Source organism: Syzygium oleosum, unplaced genomic scaffold, assembly GCF_021117445.2.
Source record: "Syzygium oleosum isolate NSW1041296 unplaced genomic scaffold, Sole_v2.1 Sole_v2.21, whole genome shotgun sequence".
Taxonomy (NCBI): domain Eukaryota; kingdom Viridiplantae; phylum Streptophyta; class Magnoliopsida; order Myrtales; family Myrtaceae; genus Syzygium; species Syzygium oleosum.
This window is the reverse complement of record NW_026607505.1, coordinates 6,193,829-6,216,442: the sequence shown is the minus strand read 5'-3', so window position 1 is coordinate 6,216,442 and position 22,614 is coordinate 6,193,829. Positions and strand designations below refer to the sequence as shown.

Genomic DNA, 22,614 nt, shown 5'->3' with positions numbered 1-22,614 from the left:
CGTATTTACCATGTAATATAAAAAACTCAATCCCAAATCCAATATATAATATATGTAAAACACCAAAAATGAGTTATACATTATCAACAAAACTTTATACGTATAAAAAAACTCATTTTAAATCAACAACATCGAATCAGACACCAATGGTCTATTTCATTAATCAATTTCATATCACACATTGATAGTTTATGATTGTTAAATGTCATATAACATCACTTAGCCGGCTCAACACTAACCGAGGCCCCAAAGCTGGGTCCCACGAGACTCACGTCATCATGTAGAACTTAGCCCTTGAGTAGTATGAGGCTCTAGACGTGGCTCCCATGTGACTCGTATCCATGTGTAGCATTTAGCCCTTATACAATATACATACTCACTCTTCATTGGGTTCACCGCGATCATGAACATCAATCCATCGTCCCCAATAATTAACAAAACCAATCCAGAATATCTATCATGATTAATTGTTGAACTTTCTAGGAACTGTAGTAGGTAATAGGCTCTTGTCCAGTAACGGAAATAACTGAAAAGATCAAGGTTCTCTACACAGTATTATCATGTACCATACTAAGCTGTCTATTTTTCGCACATTAATCGAAACAGTGTTTATAGAATAAAGTTCTGTTAACTTACGTTTGGCATTTTGTAATTGATATCAATCTCGTTTGTTTCCTTGATCAAAGAACAATTGAGGTCTCTTTTCAGTGAAAGTTCCACATGAGAGAAGAGTACGTTCAATCTGTATTTATAATTGGGTTAATACCACGAAAAACCCTAAACTGGTACACTTGTGACACATTTACCCCAAACTATTTTTTTGACCATAAAACCAATTTAGTCACTTCGGTCAATTTTGACCGAACTATTTTTGACCATCAAAACCGTGGGTGACAATTTTACGACTTACCACCCAGCCGTACGTGTGACAATTTTACCATAAAATTTTAATATTTTTTTATTTTTTTTATTTTTATTTTTTTCCTTTTTTTTTTTTTTTATCCCCTCCTTCCTGCGGCCGCGCCGTCCGGCGACGGCAGGCCGAGGCCGAGGCGGCCCTCGCCCAACGAGGGTGAGCCTCGCCTTGGTCGGGCGAGGCTCGACCTCGCCAGATCCGGCGAGGTCGGGCCTCGCCGCGGCCTCCGGCGAGGGCGAGCCTCGCCATGGCCGGGCGAGGCCCGACCTCGCCGGTTTGGCGAGGTCGAGCTTGCCCAACCAAGGCGAGGCTCGAGCCCTCATCGGAGGCCGCGGCGAGCCTCGCCATGGTCGGGCGAGGCCCGACCCTCGCCGGATCGCAAGGTTGAGCCTCGCCGGACCAAGGCGAGGCTAGCCCTCGCCGGGCGAGGCCGCCGCCCTCGCCGTCGGCGAGGTCGAGCTCGCCGGCCTCGCTCGGCGGTCCGCCGCGCCGGGCGGGGGACAAAAAAGTGGAAAAAAAAAAAGGTAAAAATAAAATTCAAAAAATATTAAATATATAAATTTTCCACGTCGCGCTGCGGTGACGGCTCGCGGCCGAGGGCGTCACGTCGGAATCAGCAAAATTGACCGGGATAATAATTGGCACAAAATAAAATGTTTAGAACTGAATGACACAATTAAATGGTTTAGACAATTGGCACCAAGGTTTACTAAATGCACAATGAAGGTTAGGACAATGAAAAAAAAAAGAAAAGAAAATCGTAGAAAAATTCAAAAAATTGTCAAACGAAATGATTGAAAAGATCAAGGTTCTCTAAACAGTATTATCATGTACCATACTAAGCTGTCTATTTTTTCGCACATTAATCGAAACAGTGTTTATAGAATAAAGTTCTGTTAACTTACGTTTGGCATTTTGTAATTGATATCAATCTTGTTTGTTTCCTTGATCAAAGAACAATTGAGGTCTCTTTTCAGTGAAAGTTCCACATGAGAGAAGAGTACGTTCAATCTGAATTTATAATTTTGCTATGCGTTGAGGCATTTACATAGAGCTGGTAACGACAGGGAAAATCGCAAAAAGGAATTCTCTTAAACCCAACAACATTCGTAAGTAGAATGTTGAGGTTTGATCTTAATTAGGGTCAATTTACAATATAATGTTGTCTTCTGCAAAAAAGAAGACGAAACCATGCCCAGTGTCTACATACAATCCCTTAAGATGGATTTTCGTATAAGTGGAGAGATGAATAAGGGCCTGTTTGGTAACCGGCCAAACAATGCTTGATTCTATTCTTTTGTTCCTTGGAACAAAAAAAGAACAAAAATCCGTTTGGTAAATTTTTTGTTTTCGAGCACAAATTTGTTCCCAGAATCAGTTTTGGAATAGAATAAAAAATAAAAAAAAAAGTTGATTCTTGATTCTGGGAACAAGAATTAGAAATGGAAAAGAATTTTTTTTCTTTTTATCTTCTTCTTCTTCTTTCCTGGCATGTGGTTGGCGAGGGCTGGACCCTCACGGCCTATCTGGCGAGGGTGACCCTCACCTAGGCCGCGAGCGGCGAGGGCCGCCTCATCGGATCTGGTGAGGGCGACCCTCGCCCAGGCCGCAAGGGAGACCCTTGCCCAGGCTGCAAGGGCGGCGGCGAGGGCTAGTCACCGGCGCCCTCGCCGGCAACCGGGCCATGGGCCAAGGAAGAAGAAGCAGAAAAAAGAAAAGAAAAAAAGGAAAAAAAAAGAGAAAAAAATATTAAAAAATTCAAAATATTATTAATAAAAAGAACTTTGTGTAGTTACTAAACGCATTTCTGTTCTTTTTCTATTCCAGGAATATAAATTTTGGACAATTACCATACGCCTTCAAATGATTAGAAATTGATTTCGGGAATGGAATAACAAAAAAATCATTTCTGAGTAGAAATTGTTTTCAGGAACAGAATGGTTAACAAACGCATCTTACATGACATTTGAGAAAACTCATGTTTTTTGCACCGTTTAGAATTAAGTCTAGTCTTGCCGAGAAGAGAGAGGGAGACACCTCGGATGGATAGCGCTGACTTCTCTTAGGTCTTAAGCGGTTCTAGTTCCTGCGGGTACATGCTTGTGTCCAAAATGTACTGCCAAATTTGAGCATATGGATGAAAGCAAAAAATTGAGGAAGCATTGGCAATAAAAGAGAAGGTAAACAATCCTAGGTATCATGCAGAATGAGTTCGATTTAATAAAGGTTCGGCCCAAGATGACGTACTTGTCAAATCCCAGGATGGATGCTTTTGACAGGATTGGAGAGCTGCACTTAGTCAGTCAGGCATGTTGAAGCTGAGCGCACTTACTGTACCATTCAACCCCGGCAACATCAAGACTGAAAGAAGAAAGAAACAGGATGTGAAGACAATTAGCAGTGTACGTGATTCAACTCTTTACTTTGCAATAACCCTTTGTGGGAAGTGGGAACTTGAGTACACTTTCGTTTTCTCTTCCATTTTTGCTCTCCTTACTGAAATGCATATCTGTCGAATCAAACTGCCTCGACACTGGGAAATGACCTGGTATATGACAGAGACATATATATGATGAAGTATGACCTGGAATGCAGTTCGGTCCATTAATGCCATAGGGCCAGCCTTGCACTCAACCAAAATTCCTAAGATATTACAGTTTGGTGGAGTGGTTTGTTGATTGTTATGATACCACAACCATCAAATCTCCCTGGTTAATAGGCTCACTCATTTAATGTTTACATCATCCAATGCAGTATCGTTTTCGAGGTCACCGGTCATCGAGTAGAACTCAAAAGAGCCCCTGTTCCCCCTCAAATGCGTCTTCTGCGAGCATCATAAAGATGCTTTTTGTATTATCGGAGTTCGAGGAAAATAATGCAAGAATAAAGACAGAAAGCGTTAGTCCTGCACTTCAAAATAATATGGTTTGGCGGATTTTTTGAACTGAGACTCCTGGTATTTGACCGGTAGCAATTGGACAACTATGAAATATGCTTCTTATTGTAACTATACACAGTCGATTGAATGTCAAAGCATTATAGCTATTCATCCTCTTCCATTTCTGTGTTCTCTCCTTAGCAAAATGCAAACTCTTACTGAGTCAAACTTCCTGCAATATCCAGAAATGACCCCGAGTGACCACAGGTTCAAGGTCGACAAACTTCGATGTTTGTTATTTTTATGAGAGTTACAGATATTTATCACGGAAAGTGACCTTCACTGCGCTATAAAGAGTTTACTCAACTAATCAAAATGCCCCATTTACAAAAAGTTGTAACTTAGATGTCAGAAACTTGCCTAACTTATAGAAGCTTTGAGAACTAGCTGCGTGTTAATGGCAGATCATCCCTCAGAAATTGAGAAAACATCAATTTATTATGATACTATCAATGCTGACTAATCTGGCTTTTTAAAGAAGGGTTAGTTCTGCACTATAAAATAATTTGTTTGGTGGAGTGTCTAACTGAGATCCTGGTAGTTGACCAGGAGCCATTGTACAAATACGAAATATCCTTGTTATTGTAACTAGACTCGGTCGATAGAAAAAAAAACAAAATGCGAGGACATCAGCCACATTCAACATAGGCACCGTGTGCTTTGAGAAGTAATTATCTGTCAGTGTCGTTCTAGAGGCAGATTATCCCCGAATTGAGAAAATTGTCAAGTTATTCCGATACTATCATTGCTGACTAATCTAGCGTTTTAAAGAAATTTTAGTTCTACGCTACAATATAATTTGTCTGGTGGAGTGTCTAACTGAGATCCTAGTACTTGACTTTTAGCAATTGTACAATTACGAAATATCCTTGTTATTGTAACTAGACTTAGTCAATAGAAAAAACAAAATGTGAGGACATAAGCCACATATTTCAACATAGGCACCGTGTGCTTTGAAAAGTAACTATTTGTCAGTGTCGTGCCAGAGGCAGATTATCCCCCAGAAATTTAGAAAACTGTCAAGTTATTTTGATACTGTCAATGCCGACTAATCTGGCGTTTTAAAGAAAGGTTAGTACTGACATTATAATTTGTTTGGTGGCGTGTCCAACTGAGATCTTGGTAGTTGACTTGTAGCAATTGTCACCAACTACAAAATATCCTTGATTGTAACTAGACATGGTCACTAAAAAAAACCAAAGTGCGAGGACATAAGCCACGTATTTCAACATAGGCACCGTGTGCTTTGAGAAGTAATAATTTGTCAGTGTCGTTCTAGAGGGCACACTAATTAGGATGATTTCAAGAATTTCTTTTTCTCCCTTTCACGATGAGCGTGTTTCTGATAGAATTGCAATGATGTTTTCGATTATCATCTTTCTTTTATTTTCTGTGTTTCGAGGAAATTATCCATGAAGAACGGTTGACATCATGATAGTGCTACATAAGAAACAGGTGGAAGTAAGCTTAGTGTTATCCGGTGAAAACAATTCCTGAACCGCAATCTGCACTGGGAACTCTGTCCTTGAAGTTATACGAAACTTGTTTTGTTAAAAGAAAACAACTTGAAAAGTATTGATAGGTTGGGAGACTGTTCATCTGCGGACATTTGTTCATATGTGGACCTTCGATCATACAAATTGAAGGTTGCTAGACATAATTTGCTTGCAGATAGCCACAGAAGTATGTAATTATAAGGAAAACAAGAATATGGCAATGATTTTGTTATAGATTCAGTTGGCTAATTGGATTGCGTTCTTCTTAATCTATTCTTTTACCCTGCATTGTGTGCAAGTGAGACAGGACTCTGCTGTGGTGTTCTGCCTAGTTATTTTTTGTTCTCGTCTTATGCACTAAATGTGAGTAAATTATGGTTTTGCTTGCCCTGGTAACAAGAACGTCTCTGCACTTCTCTCTCTCTCTCTCTCTCTCTCTCTCTCTCTCTCTCTCTCTCTCTCTCTCTCTCTCTCTCTCTGTGGGATTACTTGCAGAGCTGTTTTGAGGAATGGTCGTGATTTAGCAACTCAGTCAGAATACAGTAGTACTGATCATTCCTTGGGCAAAGTTTTCAAGAGCATGCTTCTTCCAAGCCTGTCTTGGCCATGACCATATCATGTGGCGTGAATCAACTCTCGAACATTTATTGGCATGCCTTATCACCATGCAAATTTCCGAAGTTCCAACCCAAGGTAAGGTTGCTTTGTGATAGTTTCTCTGTCATTCTGTTGCTTGGCAGAACCTTGTAGGGAGTCATCACATTTATTTTGGATGGATGCAATCAGTTTGAAGAAAATGAATCTGTAGATGACTTGAAACCAACATGTGACAAGTTCAAATTGAAAACTTGAAGAAGGATTCCAATGAAATTTTCCGACACCACAACAAAATGAACTAGTACATTTATTATTTATGAATGTTTCTGCAGTAACAATATTTATTAATTGTTCATAGAACTTTCTGATGACCACATCAATTTTGGCCTATCCATAAATGTTGTGGTTTGTACAATATACAAGACAACAACAGGCCAAAGATATAAGAAGTTATGGCGAACGCAATCTCCTTACTGAAAGAAACAATTATGTGGGTGTCAAGCATAAAAGCTTAGTGAAGTCTCCGGCAGATTGTCATCCCATCACCTATCGAAGCATGACAAATTTGGACGTGAGGATCGTTGGCCAGTAATTTGTTGAATCCAAGCAGCAGATTTCGACCCTCCTTATATTTCTCCCCAACTGCAGATTCAGGCATCGCAACTGTTCCTCTCCAGAGGGTGTTGTCGTAGATGGCTAGTCCACCCACTTTGACCAGTTTCATCAACCTCTCATGATAATTCAAGTAGTTGACTTTGTCCGCGTCGACAAAGGCAAAATCGAAGCTCCCCTCGTTATCAGGCTGCATTTTGTTTCATTATGCCAAATCACAATCAGACTCAATACAACAAAGGAAAGCATAAGAGTTAAATGTTACCCAGAAGGCGACACAAGTAGATAGTCCATCAAAATGTACAAGACAAAATTTTTATGTTGTGTATTACAGGTATACTGTATTCTGAAGTAAAATTAGCTCGCTCTATCAAAGTATGTGCATATAGCATTTCTTCTAGAAAATTTGATGCCGCAAGAGTGAACTGCATAAACTAGGAAAGGCTGGTAAATGACCCACATTTTCCATTAAATCATCTAGAGCTCGGAGAGCCTCGGACTTAATGAAGTCGACTTTGTACTCTACGCCGGCCTTCTCGATAACGGGAAATCCCATTTCATAAGCCTCGCGATCGACATCTATGGCTATTATCTGCAGCAATTATGATTGCATGAGCAAACCAATCGGATTCTTTTATTGTAAAGCATGATGAGTGCTTGAAGACCTTGCCATCTTCAGGAATTGTTAGGGCAGTGAGTAAAAGAGAGTATCCGGTGAAGACTCCGATTTCAATGGTCTTTTTAGCATTGATAAGCTTCAGTAGTATTGCCATCAATTGACCTGCATCTGGTGCAGTGCCCATCCAATACCTGAATATCAGCAAATGAAAGAAGAAAAAATTATGTCCCTTGTTTACTGTTAGGGGGAAATATCCTCCGGGAAACAGTGTTAATTACAAGATGTTTCAACTCAGAGAGAGACCTTGGATGGCTTGCAGAAACTTCTCTCAGTTCCTTAAGTGGCTCTGGTTCATTTGGGTACACACTTGTGTCCAAAATGTACTGCGAAATTAAACATGTGCAGGGAAGCAAAACTTTAAGACACAATGGCAGTCTAACAGAAGGTAAAGAATCCTACAGATTAGCCAAATTGTATTCGATTCATATTCAGCTTAACCTATTAGGATCGGCCAAGAGGAAGCACTCAAGAAACCCCTGAATGGCCTGCTTTTGACAGGATCGAAGGGTTGGACTTTTTCTGGCGTGTGGAAGGATGAAGCTAACTTAACATTTAACTGAAAAGGGGGAAAGAAATAGAGGATGTGAATGACAAAAAATGAAGTACCTGATACAGCTCCTTACTCTGCAACAATGCCTTATCATAATTTGATGCTGCTTTCTTTTTCTCTTCCATTTTCACTCTTTCCCTAGGAAAGTAAAAATTTCTTACCTTATCAAACTGCCTAATCCCATCAAGCTAATGACTCCAAATGACCACGTGTTCATGGTTTACAAACACATTTGTGATTGCTATAGCACATAATCAACAAGACTACAGACCGTGCGCATAGATTTGAAAGATATTTGTAATGAAATATGACCGTGAATCGCTGCAAGGAGTCTCCTCTACTGAGTAAAATGCCTCATCTGTAAAAGCTGTAAATTAGAGGTTGGAACTTGCCTTACTGAACCTTTGAGAACTAGCTCTGCGTATTGATGGCAAAATGCCCTTCTGGAGTTGGTGGAACTGTCAAGTTGTCATAGATTCTATGGACGCTGACAAATTTGGTGTTTTATAGACAAGGATTGTTCCTTCACTTTAAAACAATATAGACCATACGGTTTCGTGGAGTGTCTGATTCATCTTCCTGGCAGTTGACTTTGGCATACTACACAATGTAATTTCCTTGGTACTGTTTTGTAACTGCACCAGTTCGTTCAATCAATGGAAAAGAATGCAAAGACTATCGCTTTCCTACATATTTAAATGCAGGCGCCGTGTGCTTTGAGAAGTAATTATCTGTTAACCTCGTTCTAGAGTTCACACATACTCTGGTTGATTTCAAAAACTTCTTTTCCCCCTTCTAACAACATTCATTTTACTGGAAGCATCACAATAATATTTCAATTATTTTCTTTTCTGATGTTTTAGGAAATTATCCGTGAACAATAGTCATAGAACACAGTTATAATGATAAATTAGAGCACGACAGAATCAATCTTATCTTTATCAGGTGAAGACAATTCTTGAACTGCATTCTGAAGATAAATTATTCGATTCAATTCACTTTTCAGTTTTACAAAGAAACTTAAATGCATTAATACATTGTGAGAGAGTTCATTGGCCAACAACTTTTGAGATTTAGACAGATATCAAACCAATTAGTGGTTGTGTTTGAGTGTACTGTTGCCTTTTCAACTATCATGCAGATTAAGTTCTTGTTAAATCCTAAATGAAAACAATGTATTAGAGCAAGACATAGTTGCTCATCAGAAAATTGGGATAAACTTGTTGGAGAACATTTGGTTGGCTAATTAGTTCCAATGAAGAAATTTTTCAGGGCTGTGTAGACCATAATATCTTTAATGGTACGATTGCTCTGTAATCTAAGTTCAGAACTTCAGAGACGAGAAATAAAGCAACACAACTGCACTGCAGACCCAAATGAAAGTAACTTAGTGCTTCAACCTGGAGATAACGAGCAGAGGGGACCCTTTGGATAACCCTTTACAGGAACCCATTCACCTAACAAATCCTAGAATTTTTTCCATATGATATAGTATTGAATTATTCTAAAATGATCTTATCAAGCTTTCAAGCAATAATAACCATGCAAAACCGGGCTTTTCCAGCATGAATGTGCTAAATCCTAGCTTCCCAAGCATTTGCATTTGTTGTTGGCCCTGGCAAAGTAAAATTCGTTATGTGAAAGTACTGCAAATGGTCTAGATGAACTGGAAAAAGAAAAGGAACAGATTAGTAAGATTTCAGTCATCAGAATTCACAAATAGATATGATTCCCTGGTTCTTAAAGTTATAGGAGACACGGAACACGCAGGCATGCGCACCCTGGGACATTGTGTGGCCACAAGTAGATATCAGCAATCTATTTCTCTGGTTTCTGTGGTTTAAACACTTCTTCATCTTAACTGTTGGCTTCAGATTTCAGTAGACAAGTTTAATCTTTCTGAATAAAATAAAGAGATGGGAGAGTTGACATTTTATATGAAGTGTGAATTCTCAGTTACAATGCACGAGAGACAGGTATATTTTCTGTCCAAGAAACACATAAATCCAGATCCAGCTGATCATTATGACTTTACTTGTAGTAAAGTCAACCTATGTATTGGGAAAAAAGAATATTATTGTGAAATAATGTGGAAGTCTATTTAAGGCCAACGTGAGAAGAACAAAATATCGGTACCAGCCACCCACCAAATAATCATAATGAATATAAAGAATACGAACTTTACAATCGCTCAAGTGTTTTCCTGCCCTAAATTATACCCAAAACATCACAATTTCTCTCAGAGAATTCACTTAGTCACAAAGAGAAAACCCTAACATCCTCTTGTTTGCTCTGTGTTGCAACCAAGAAAAATATGCATTTATGTGTTCTAATTTGACTTGCCGACTCAAAGTAGGAAACCAATTAAGACTAGGAATCCAACTCCAACATGGAAAGTATCTCAATAATGTCTTGCTTGTTCGGATCGCAAACGATTAGTCCTATCGACATTTGGAATTCCTACTTGGATCGGATTTCTTTGACGTCTCAAATTGGAACACAACTTAGCAAAGTCAAAAGGCATATCCTGGAAGATGTATGAGATGTCAGTTTTGCCAAATGAAATCTTGGACGCACAACGCAAGTTAAAAGCAGTTGCTAAGTAAAATAGATAGCCTCCTTTCGCGACTCAATGGTTGGCACGTGCACTTCGGTAATTTGGCAGTGCTATACGATGAGATCATACACCTGCAATGTCTCTCTTACCTCATCATATGTTCAACCTGACAGAGGAAGAGTAAACAATTGATGAACCATAGTCAAAGCGCTTGTTATATTGTCAAAGCAACAATGTAATGTTGAACTTGTGAAAGCGAAACATCAGAAACTATAGTCAATATGCACCTTAACCCGGATTTACGATAAGTCTACCTAGTTTAAGATGCAGAGATCATCTACGGTCAACTATTGCAACTTCAGCATCAAGCGTCTGCAAACACTCAAACATCCGGGAAATTATCCAGACATCACATGCTCCTGTATCCCAGCAGTTTGGTCCTGAAGGTTCTTGAGCAACAGCACCACCTCTCCTAAGCTGCGTCGTGTGGATTTCTTTCTTGTTCTTCAACAGCTTTATCTCTGAAACCACAAGCTTTAACAACGGCTTGGTGCAATAGGAAACATCAAACATATATACTCCAAACACTCACTTAGACTCCTCTTAATCTGTGTGCGAAGCACAATCCTTTCCCGAAGTATTTGATTACCCACAAAACTTCCTCGCGCAAAAGGCAAAAGAGCGAAGAATCTTCAATAGAAATATTCTTTACCCAGAGACAGAGAGAGAGATAAGATCATTACCACTTTGCAGGTTTGAAGCTCCTACGAAGAAAATTCACCTTTAACATTCTTTCTTGAAGCTTAACAATTTGAAAAGGGAAAGCTAGGATGCTTTGGTGTGCTTGCTTTGGCAAATTAGTAGACTGAAACTGTTGTATAGAACTGCTTTCTGTTCCTGTTCATTTTACTCGTGATCAATACGAGGGACTTCACAGTCTTGTCTTATGCTCAAAAGAAAGAAGTGGCATTCGTATCGGTTTTTGAACTTTCTGGGAACTGCAGTAAGTAGGATCTTGTCCAGCAACGGAAATAACTGAAAAGACCAAGGTTCTCTACACTGTATTATCATGTACCATAATAATCCGTTTATTTTTCGCACGTTAATCAAAACAGTGTTTGTAGAATAAAGATCTGTTAACTTACGTTTGGCATTTTGTCATTGATATTGATCTTGTTTGTTTCCTTAATCAAAAAATAATCGAGGTCCCTCTCCAGAGAAAGTTATACACAAAAGGGAAAACCGCAAAAACGAATTGTCTTGAACCCAATAACATTCGCAAAATTGATGTTGAGGTTTTATCTTAATTAGGGTCAAACCATAATGTAATGTTGTCTTCTGCAGAAAAGAAGACGAAAGCCTGCCCAGCGCCAACATACAATTCCTTAAGATGGATTTTCGTACAAGTCGAGAGATGTATTAGATAACATCTAAGCGCTACAAGCGATCTTTTTCAAGAAAATATTTTTCAAATCATTCATTTTTGTAAAACAGACGAAAAGTTAAACATAACAAAAAATGATAAGTATGTGTACCAAGACAATTTATAGAAAAATAGTATATTGCTCGACAAGACATGATATGAATCGATATGTAGGAACAGTGATATCAAATCATTGCTCAAACATAAAACCTAGATGAAGCTTGGTAATATATCAAATGCTTTGCATGTGACTGCATGATCAACGTAGTTGTAGGCTTGAAGCCATCATCTTGCATTGATCTTTGCATACGCTACCTCGAACAGAAAAGGTGGAGAGAGGTCAAAGAAAGTTTACTGTCTTCGGAGGCTCTCTCATACGATTTCCATAAGTTGGCTTATGTTCATAATGGTTAGTGAACTCTGATTCTCCTTTCAAGGAAAAATATATATCTGCAAAAGCTAATAAAAGGGGCGATCTGGACGACTGAGGCAAGTTCTATGGTCCGGTCTAGCAATTTACGGGACTGGTCCCGTATGTAATCTGGACGGTTGGATCAACTGGAAAAAAAAGTTCAGCCAGCGGAACATTAACTTACAAACAACTGAAGAAAATTACAACATATGACGGCAGACAATTACTCACTGACTGGGTCTTTAAGTGTACAAACTATGAAGGAATGTTGCGTTCAAGGAGGTAAGTTACCAAGGATATGGAATATAAAGGTTCACGACAAATTCAGGTCGTTCAGTCTTTCGCCAAAATTTTTTGGGGATTTCTATACGTGAAGAATGGTTACTACTGCATCATTTATGAGGACTTGTAGAAAAATTACACTTATTGAGGACAATTACTAAGCGAAACTACCGTCACTTACGACGATTTCAGCCATTTTAGTATGCTATTGATCAATTACTAAGCGTTAACATTTCACGTTACAAACTCTGCAGAGAAATTACCATACATAGAAGCACCGGACGACCAGATAGACATCCCCGTGTCATTCCAGATCAGTGAAATGTTACAAACGGACATTTACATGGGCTTCCATTTCTTTACTCAACGATCAGAATGAAAACCCAAAATGCAAGTAAAAAGGTTATGGATGCTCATCAACAAAGGCAAACATTGCTAGAGAAACTTATACCAAAAAAAATTTGTGGCTTCTCTGGACTGATTGTGGCAAACATATCAAATGAGTGTTTGATCCAAGAGAAGGAATCTACCCAAAATTAAGAATAAAGCAGACAGCTGATCTGCTGTTCCTGGAAGATTACTGCTTCAACTCTCTAAGTGAACTGAAGTGTAGTATTACACTGCATCTGACTCTTAACAGATTGCACTAAGAGGACCTCGCAAACAAGGTATTATCATTGTGACACAGTTTTGAGTAAATACATGATCATTAAACCAACTCTCCATCATGAGGGGAAAGTACCAAAGAGTGACTTGATCAAAAAGGATCCGTCAAGTGATACATTCATGAAAAGTAACACTAATCAAGAAAAAATGGGTCATGTGATGGTCGATTCGATATTTTTATCCGTCAAAGCAATTAATATTTAAGTATGTTTACATGATGCTAAAAAAAGAATGGGATTCTTTTACTCTACCAATCTCTTAACTTGAGCAAATCAGAGCTCAAGCTTTGAATTACCTATCTGGCTGAACAAGATGGCCATATCCATGCCCTGAACCATAGTCGGTACAGCAGTCTCATAAGGACAATCCCGAGAAAAACCCATCTTTCCAGACTTCTGCACTTTCTTTATGCAGCTCTTGAACTTCTCATGGCATTTTACGTCAGTCATACCTGGAAGGTCAGTTGTTTCACAATTCATTGATCTCATCGAAAATAAAACACAGAAAGCAACATAAAAAGGAAAAACCATATCCACCCAGCAAAGTTATCATGTGGTATTATGAACATTCAATTCAAGCCATTTATAACTTCACCTGTTATAGATTGGCACTCAACAAACAGTCGCATTACAGTCAACTACCCCCTTTCCTGATTTTCATGGCCTAGAAGATATGATCACGACTAGAACCATTTTATTTAATTGAGATGCTATGGCCTAAACTAATCAGTCTCTAAGCATATGTTGACATTTACAGAATACGGGAAACCAGGTTGTTGCTGCACAACATATCCTTCAATTCTTCCTCCAATCAATCCTCAGATTGATTTTGCTGCTTTCACGTGTATTTCCAGGATAGATTCGATTTTGAAGCAATTGAGAAAGGAAATTTCAATGTAGGATAGTCGGTGGCTCTATTTTGCACTGCATGTGCAACCAGGGGAGAGCAATGACAGCCAGTACTAGTCCTTATACAAGAAAGATCAGTCAAATGAGGTTCCACGCGATGCAACGGTCTATCGCTATGCCTTGGGGAGAAATACCTTACTTGCATGTGCATATACCAACTCAAACTAGCTAGACAAGTACAGTTGTGACAGCTCATAGAAAAATAACTATAAATAACAAAATTAGCTTCTTGCAACTAAGAGCCAATTTCCACATTCTCTCACTTAAAGATGTTGCTAGCAGCCTACTTCAGCCTTAAATCCATACGAAAAAAAAAATCACATTTGCAAGCCATTTTGCTAGAAAATTTCTCTTGCCTTAGTGCAGATGATAAAGGTATCGAAAGATCAAAACCTCGCCGCAGATGTTTTCATACGAAAAGGCGTGCAATATCTCCTACACATTGTAAACTGTTAAAATAATGTACATTTTTAGTCTAACTACAAAAAAATGTGAACTTTTAGCATATAGATGCGAAGCTGAGATCGGTTACTCACAATTGTTTTGTATCCAGATAATTATTTACCGGTGCATACCTCTGAGAATGATAATTTTGTTTTTTAACCCCCCAAAAACGCTAAATACTTTGCACCTAAACTCAACAGAACTAGATTATAGCAGTATCCTCATCACCTAGATTTCTCTTCCCTCAAGCCAAGTTAGAAGCTTCATCCAGTTAACAGAGTTTCAAAAGAAAAACACAAAAAAAAAAAAAGCACTGTGCTTCTCCCTATATCAAATGCATGAACAGTAACAGACCAAATTTTGACAATCCATCTGAATCTACTCATATAACATATGAATGTGCGAAAAGCAAAGAGAACCTTTCTTTCCGACGCATTCGTCGTGAACCTTGCAACAGGCGTCGAGGTCGTCGCACGGCTTCTCCCCCGCACAACCTGTCCATCCCACGCCGCAGTACTTGCCGTACCTGATCCCGATAGCTGCAAGTTTTCGGACAGAATCAAATCAAATTCAAATCGATCAGACCACAGATGAACGAAGGGGGCGAAGCACGGAAAACGATGCTCTAGAACTAAAAGATCATCGGACACGGATGAAGCAAGCGCGCGGCCGTAGGGCTTACAATCGCAGTTCTCGGTGGCGCAACTCCGGCTGCACCTGACCTGCAACGCATCAAAACGACGGAAGAGGGAAGCGTGGTGATTAGACGGCGTCGTCGCGCGCTCGGCTTAATGGAAACGGAGAGCGTGTGTTCTGCTTCTGACCTGTGAGCCGTCGCCGGAGCAATCGGCGAGGGCGGCGATGGAGGCGGCGACGATGACGGCAAACGCCGCGACCGGACGCGGCATTCTCTCTCTTCCTCTCTTCTTCTCCTCCGCTTCTTCGTCCCTTTCGCCCGCCTGAGCAGCGAGCCTTCGTCCCCGAGGAGAAGAGGAGGAAGAGGTGAAATTACGAATATGTCCTCGCTGTGGGGCCTGATCTCCTGGTGCGGGGCCAATCAGAGGAGAGCTCAAGAGTCCCTGCTCTCTGATTGGCCTCTTAGGACAGCGGAGGACGTGGCAGCTGCCAGCTGGCAGGTTCGCTTCTGCAATTTTTTTTCCCATTTTTTGGGAAAAAAAAGAGAGAAGCTAATCAAGATGTAGTTTTATTAACAGATCACCCCATTTCTTAGCCGGTCATTTGAATTATGTTAGAATTACTGGCAAAAATGATCGGTCTTATATGTAATTTAGATCGTTGGATCAAAGAATTCGACCGTCAGATTATTTGAAAAGACAGTAATTCATGAGCATTTTAGGAAAACTATTGATTATAGAATTGCCAATGTTACTATTGATTAAGAAAAATCGGGGCATAGTATATGCTGACGTGGATTTTTAGTTTGCGAATAGTGAAGGTCTGTCGCGATCATGAAGTTATGTTACAAAAAATAAGATAAAATGATTTATGACAAAATCAGGTTTTTCACGGAGAGGTGCGAAAGTTGGGTCTAGTGAGGAGAATTACTAAGTATAGGTACAATCGCTTACGACAATTTGAGATACTTTTACCGTGCTATTAATTAGTTACTAATGGCGCGAATGATAATCATTTTGTTCAGGAAATCAATTTCTGGTCAAAAATTAATTTTTTTTATTTCTATTCCATGGACGAGTTTTTTTTGCCAAAATACCAGTTTGATAATAACACAAAATTTTTATTCTTGAAATAGAAATTCGTTTGATAACGATACAAAATTTCTTCCTTCCTAGCAGCGTGGCCGAAGGTGGTCGGCAGTTGCGGAAGGTGGCCGGTGTTGGGTGGGACGGACGATGGTGGGCAGTGGTGGAGAACGGTGGTGGGAGGGCGACAGCCGATGGTGGGAGGTGGCCAGCCTCGCGTGACGGCGGAGGACTACATACGGCGGTCGGTGGCGGAGGATGGTGGCGGGAGTGGGTCAGTGTCGGGTGGTGGCGGATGACGATGGGTGGCGGCAGAGGACGGTGGCAGGAGGTGGCCGGCGGAGGACGATGGCGGGACGTAGCCAACGGGCAGCAACTAATGATGGGAGGTGGCCGGCGTCGCGCAACAGCGGAAGGCTACAAACGGCAGCTGACGGTAGAGGATGGTGGTGGGAGTTGGCCAATGGGTAGCAGCTGACAACGGGAGGCGATTGGCAATGGATGATGGCAGCCGGTGTCGGGAGGTGGCGGAGGACTGGAGAAGGCGACCGGCGAAGGACGGCAAAAGGTGGCCGGCCGGCGGTGGTGAACAGCGGTGGACAACAGTGGCCAATGATGGGAGGCGGACAGTGTCGGGTGATGGCGGAGGACGGCGGAGGACGACAGATGGCAGGCGGCGGTGGATGGCCGCCAGCGAGTGGTGGCAAACAGCATTGGAAGGCGGTGGGAGGCGGCCAACGGCGGAGGACGGTGGCGAACGACAATGGACGATGGTGGTGGGAGGTGGCCAACAACAGTGGGAAGTGATCGGCGGCGACGGCGGTGGGTGGGTGGGCAACCTAATAGTGGCGGCGATGAGAAGAGTTTTTATTTCTCATTTTGTTCGAGGAAATAGAAAAGTATATTTTTTACTTATAATTTTTGTTCTAAACTTATTTATGGAGTAAAAATTTGTTCCAAATAGAAAAACGAAATCGTTACCAAACGGTTTATGTTCCAAACCATTCCTAAGAACAGAAAAATAAAAAATAGAGAAATAAAAAGGTTATTATTCGCGCCCTAAATGTAAGCATTTTTATGTCATGTACACTCTCTAGTCCAATTATTGTCTAAAGATAAATTACTAGTATAAATAAGTTATGATATTACAGATAAAATGTGATTTATAAAGTTTAATGACTGCCTACGAGTGTGATTGACCTTACGATAGCTCCAGGTAAATTATGATAAGTTCAAGAAAATTACGATTAAAAACAGGATGATTCTGTTTTTTTCCTGATGGGACTGTAGAAGTACCCGTGACAAGAGTATAGAAAAGATAAGAAAAGAAGAAGAAAGAGAAGAAACATTGACCAATCTACGTAGCAATCTAGAAGAGACAGAAATAATTGGTGCGAGGGTATTCCACGAAAATTTGGCTCCGATTATTAAATGAAAAATAAATGATTTAACACATATTTTTCTAAAAATTATTGCTTATATATCTTGAAATAATCAATTAATGAAAAACATTTTATTATCGACAATAATATATGACTAAATATTTTTGTAAATAATGAAAACATTTTGTCTATTCATTTTTGTAAATAATACAACTAACCATTTTTAGGAAGATAATTTTCAAAATACTTGTTTTCCGCGAAACAAATGCAACCTTAATTTATTCTTGGAAGAGAGGGAGGGGAAGAAGGAGAGAAGAAAATGCCCAAAACTTTAAGATTTCTTATCTTTCTTGCCACAAAAAATATAACTTCTCAAAACTTTTCCATTCAAATTTTCATTCCTCCCAGATATGACGGTATGTCTTTTCCTTCCTTGAGCTAACAAACGTGTGGATCGGAATGGATTGTCGAAAAGACATCAATCAAGAAAAGATGGGAAGCCTCATGAAAAGCTACTATGGACAAGCAAACATAAGAGGCAACTGAACCAGCAGCATATAACACCTCAAACAGAGTGGTGCGAGCTTCATCATCTACATGCACCTGCAATTGTAATTGTGTTCAATACAGAACCATAGACATATGTTCCAGCTCGACAATTGGTGAGACTGCAAAGCTTTTTTCCTTTTTCGTCACTCGAAATGCCAAGACGCCGCAGGGTTTGCAGCCTTCGTCAGGCTAACCCGAAAACTGCAAACTGCGAGTAGAATTAATATCCTGAACCGAAGTATCCATCTGCCTTTCAGATGCAAATACCAAGCAACATCAGCAAGAGAGCAGTAAGCAAAAATGCAGAAAGTTATTGCACCATCTTTCAAGGGAGTATCCGGGCGTCTAACAAAAGAATGGCACAGCACATCATGTAGGCCTCTTCAAATACATGAATTATTGTGGTTATCACAGGTAACACTGATATCTCAGCTACAAAAATCTTGCAGAAAAAGAGCAAAAATTGCAGGGAGAGTGCCAAACATCCGAGCCAAGCCAATCAGGACAAAGCTTATATAAACTCCACCCTCCGGAACACACATCAAGTGCTGCTTCTCAGACATAATAGCCAGTGAAAGTGAATCCCCTTCCCACAATTTCACCGGCACAGTACCATGCAAAGCATTCAAGACCGAACAAAGCAGCAATTCCAGCATCCTCGACCTTTAGTTCCTGCCTGTTCTTCCACAAATGTTTGACGTAGTCGAGTTCCTTCCAGAATGCCTCGTAGCGGCCAGGAATACTGCACACCAGCGCAGAAGTCGGAAACCAAGGCAAGAAGCAAAAGATAACACTTCAGAGAGATGAAATCGACAAAAATCAATGGTATTAAGACAACTACATAGGGGAAAGGAAGATGGTTATTGAGGCTCAAACCAAGGCCAACTGTCCAGAAAAGACTAAGCATAGCGGCGGGGCGGGGGGGGGGGGGTGTTGTGGTTGGGGTTCTTTTAATTTTATGTGCAACAACAGATAAATATCCAATCAGTGCAACCAACAAAGTACCAGGCAATGCAAACGAGTGACTTTTCCAAGTAGTTATAACTCGAGCATATGAAATTCCACCCAAAAGAGGCCTAGAATAATACTGTGCAATTACGAATTCATAACCTATAAAATTGAAGCGCAAAACTTAAGCAGTCTTTGATAGGAACCATAGCACAGTTTCCGCTCAATAAGCAACCAACCACAACCTTGCGCTCCCTAGGAACAACTGAAAGATTCAAGTTGCGTATTTTTAGTGTAAGGGTGCGTTTGTTTCACCAAAAATTTCATAATAAAGGAAAATTTTTTCCATGAAGATCATTTTCAAGAAAAATAGTTAGCTTTCATTTGTTTAGTGGTTTAGGAAAAGTGAGCTCCTCCTTCCTAGAAGGGAAAGTCGTTTTCCCCCAATTTAAGTTTGTTGTTTTCCGTCCATGGAAAATATTTTCCGGAGATGATTAGTTTTTCATCATCCAAACACCAGAAAATTGGAAAACAATTTCCCGGAAACAGTTTTCTTCCAAACAAATGAACCCTAAGTATTTATCTACTTGTAGTGATTGCAGCAAGATCTGGAAAAAGTAAAAAGCAAGTTACACCAGCTGAACTAATCCAAAATGATTAATATTAAATGAAAGTCGACTTTCGATAGATGATAAGAAAAACAAATTTAAGATGGTTTGAATACATGAAACAACATTCTTTCAATGTTCCAACGAGAAGACGTGGTGTTATGACAGAGATGCTAGGTAAGGAAGGCCTAAAAGACATGAGTGTAGACTTTGATGAAAGATCTCAAGCATAAGGATGTTATAGAGGATGTGTTGATGATAGAGTACTACGATGCATATTAGATAGTTGAGCCACTTGATGGGGAAGAGCTTGGTGATGGTGGTTAATTTTTTTTCCTAATCCTAATATATGAGTTCCCACACTAACAAGACAACCCTTCCACAGTTCCACCATACTTGCTGGAACTCAACAGCATAGTAAGCACAAAAAGACTTAAAGAGATGAAATCTCTCTATCCTATAAGCCATATGAACTTCCACGACTTAAATTATAATCAATAATCAAACAAGTATCTCGCCTTCTTTTTCCGTGGTTAAGCTTATAATTCATACTGAAGCAAATTTAACTGGTAATTTGATGGTTCAGATGAAGGTTTAATGGACAACTGGATAGAAATCTAAAGAAGGAATTTGGATGTTCGTATCTTCTGGAAATAATGGTTGCAAAACACCCTTCAAAAAGAACCTTCGATATTGCACATGAAACTATCCATTTAGCCCTCATTGAAAACAAACTTTTCCGCCCTTTGTCTTCTTTTTGACCAAATCATGTATCAAGCTTTCAATACGTTCTCTGTTAAGAATGATTATATTTTCATATCCACACAGAAGAACTTCAAAAGCTGACAGTGAAAAAAAAAGATGAGAGCAATATAAAATAAAATGAAGTGCCACGCTAAGTGCGCCCATAGGAAGAAAGCACAAAATCTCACCTCGCTAGGCGAGTGTAGAATAATTGCTTTGACAGTAAATTGCATTTCTCAATAGTCGGCGGCTCCTGAATATATTGCTTGTTCTGTTCCAACAACTGCTTGTAGTAGACAGTTCCGTGCTTCGAAACAAACTGTGATGCTTGACAGGCCTTTGATGTCAACTGGTTCAACTTCGACGCCATAACCTCCCCAAAGTAGGCCTATCATCCAATGAGCAAATCAAGGATGAGAAAGCATGAAGATAATTATTTGTTAATCCAATCTCTTGTGGTTTTGTCTCTAACAAGCTCATATAACAGTGGACAGCAGCAGAAAACGTCATTAACCTTATGAACCCCAAAGCCAAGCTGACTAGCAAATTTGACAAAAAACAGACAATGACATTGTTCCGAGGGAAATACGTCGCAAAATTAGCAGCAAAAAATAAAAACCATCTATAGTGAACACTAATGAAATAAGCCCGAGACCACCAAATCTTAAGGGAAAATTCCATATGATAGAAAAAGGCGAGCGATTCTTTACAGTATGACATGGAATTTGGGCGATCAAACACCAACCCATGCGCATAATGAGTATAACAGAGACGACAACGATTCAAACAGCAGAGATTAATATAATTCATCCGATGTGTGGGTATTGTAGAAAAGTCAGGATGACACTATTTGAAGAAAAGTAAGTGTAGGCCCAATCAAAGATAAGACGAGAGAATCTCGTTCGAGCAGGTTTGGACACATGAAACAAAGGCATTCAGCTGCTCCAGTGATGAGATGGTATCAGGAGTAAGGCCCAGTTCGTTGCCGCCGCCGATAAAGCGAATGCAGATTTCGGAGGAGGAGAAGCTTTCCTCGATCCACTTTCGCGGCATGTACACACGCAGCTGAGACATATATCAGCATCAGCAAAGGCGGGGGTCCAAGCATTACAGAGCGCATCCTCGGAATGCAGAACGGTCTAAGTAGAAACCAGACACCGGCGAAATGGGTCGAATCTGGAGACGCTATATTCGACAAAAGAGCCCAATTTCTATCAAGACAGGAACCATTTCCATACTCAATTCCCTCGCGATTCACTCCCAAAGAACCCAGAAATGCACGAAACAGAGACAACCTCCAGCAATCAATCCATAATTATTGCCCACTCATTCTCATCTCTCTCTCTCTCTCTCTCTCTCTCTCAGCCCAAATAAAGAGAAATCCCAACACGCAACACCGACCAAGTAACACGACCTCAGTCAACAACAATTCAAAGGGACTAAAACCCTAAGCAGCGAAAAAGGGCTCCTTCCCAGCATTTCGAAAAACCACGGGAACCGACTACCGACAAGAAATGCAAGCGGACTACAGCGAACATCGACGAGATAGATCGGTCGGACGATGCCAGATCTAGCAAGAGAGATAGAGAGAGAGAACGGATGCAGATTAAGCAAACTGGCGCTGCACACAAAATCGGAGGAATGAAATCGACAGACGACGGGAGCGACAGCGCACGATCGATCACCTTCGCGAATCCGAGCTTTGAGATTTGGCGAAGAGGCTTCGGCTCTGTCGCCGCTACTGCTGGTTCGTGAAAAGCTGCAGGCAAGGCTACGAGGAAAAAGATGCAAGGAAGAAACGAAGCGAGAGGAAGGGAAGGGTATTAGGAAGGATCGGTCTCGCTAATTATTTTCTTTTCTTTTCTTTTCTTTTCTTTGCTCTTTTTTGAGTTTTTTTTTTTTTGCCCTCGGTTAATTCTTCCAAGCCCAAAACATACATTAAACCCATTTAAGGTTGACTCTTTAAAATTAAAGTGACTCATATATGACCCATTTATTTTTAAATGGGTCATATATGAGTTTAAGACCCATTTTGACACCTATACCCAAAACATACATGTACACTTTTACGAAATTATACATCGAATTCGAACGGGATAATGACATAACTAGCCCTAAACTTTGGTCAAATATACAATATGATCCCTGAACTTTTAATTTGTCCGAACGTAGTCCCTGAACT

General features: G+C 40.1%; 3 protein-coding genes across 3 annotated transcripts; all 3 read right to left on the bottom strand.

Moving 5' to 3' along the window:
- Window positions 1-6,253: 6,253 nt before the first annotated feature.
- LOC115671099 (probable caffeoyl-CoA O-methyltransferase At4g26220) lies at window positions 6,254-8,235 on the bottom strand. The gene is made up of 5 exons (XM_030592579.2): window positions 7,845-8,235; window positions 7,482-7,561; window positions 7,225-7,369; window positions 7,020-7,151; window positions 6,254-6,749 (listed from the first exon to the last, which is right to left on the bottom strand). The coding sequence occupies exons 1-5, from the start codon at window positions 7,911-7,913 to the stop codon at window positions 6,459-6,461; spliced, it is 717 nt and encodes a 238-aa protein (XP_030448439.2). The 5' UTR covers window positions 7,914-8,235; the 3' UTR covers window positions 6,254-6,458.
- Window positions 8,236-13,267: 5,032 nt separating this feature from the next.
- On the bottom strand, window positions 13,268-15,463 carry LOC115670942 (probable phospholipase A2 homolog 1). Its single transcript, XM_030592349.2, has 4 exons — window positions 15,305-15,463; window positions 15,163-15,202; window positions 14,900-15,019; window positions 13,268-13,579 (listed from the first exon to the last, which is right to left on the bottom strand). The coding sequence occupies exons 1-4, from the start codon at window positions 15,386-15,388 to the stop codon at window positions 13,401-13,403; spliced, it is 423 nt and encodes a 140-aa protein (XP_030448209.2). The 5' UTR covers window positions 15,389-15,463; the 3' UTR covers window positions 13,268-13,400.
- Window positions 15,464-18,423: 2,960 nt separating this feature from the next.
- On the bottom strand, window positions 18,424-22,256 carry LOC115671236 (uncharacterized). Its single transcript, XM_030592747.2, has 3 exons — window positions 22,118-22,256; window positions 20,621-20,820; window positions 18,424-18,874 (listed from the first exon to the last, which is right to left on the bottom strand). Exons 2-3 carry the CDS (start codon window positions 20,800-20,802, stop codon window positions 18,688-18,690), a joined length of 369 nt encoding a protein of 122 aa, XP_030448607.1. The 5' UTR covers window positions 20,803-20,820; window positions 22,118-22,256; the 3' UTR covers window positions 18,424-18,687.
- Between the last annotated feature and the right edge of the window lie 358 nt (window positions 22,257-22,614).

Coding starts and splice junctions, on each gene's coding strand:
- LOC115671099 (XM_030592579.2), bottom strand. CDS start 7,913: ATGGAAGAGAAAAAGAAAGCAGCATCAAATTATGATAAGGCATTGTTG. Junction 7,562..7,844: donor AGAGTAAGGAGCTGTATCAG/GTACTTCATTTT, acceptor TTAATTTCGCAG/TACATTTTGGACACAAGTGT. Junction 7,152..7,224: donor CAATTCCTGAAGATGGCAAG/GTCTTCAAGCAC, acceptor TAATTGCTGCAG/ATAATAGCCATAGATGTCGA.
- LOC115670942 (XM_030592349.2), bottom strand. CDS start 15,388: ATGCCGCGTCCGGTCGCGGCGTTTGCCGTCATCGTCGCCGCCTCCATC. Junction 15,020..15,162: donor CGCCACCGAGAACTGCGATT/GTAAGCCCTACG, acceptor GAAAACTTGCAG/CTATCGGGATCAGGTACGGC. Junction 13,580..14,899: donor CGAATGCGTCGGAAAGAAAG/GTTCTCTTTGCT, acceptor CTGACCTTCCAG/GTATGACTGACGTAAAATGC.
- LOC115671236 (XM_030592747.2), bottom strand. CDS start 20,802: ATGGCGTCGAAGTTGAACCAGTTGACATCAAAGGCCTGTCAAGCATCA. Junction 18,875..20,620: donor TTCTACACTCGCCTAGCGAG/GTGAGATTTTGT, acceptor GCTGGTGTGCAG/TATTCCTGGCCGCTACGAGG.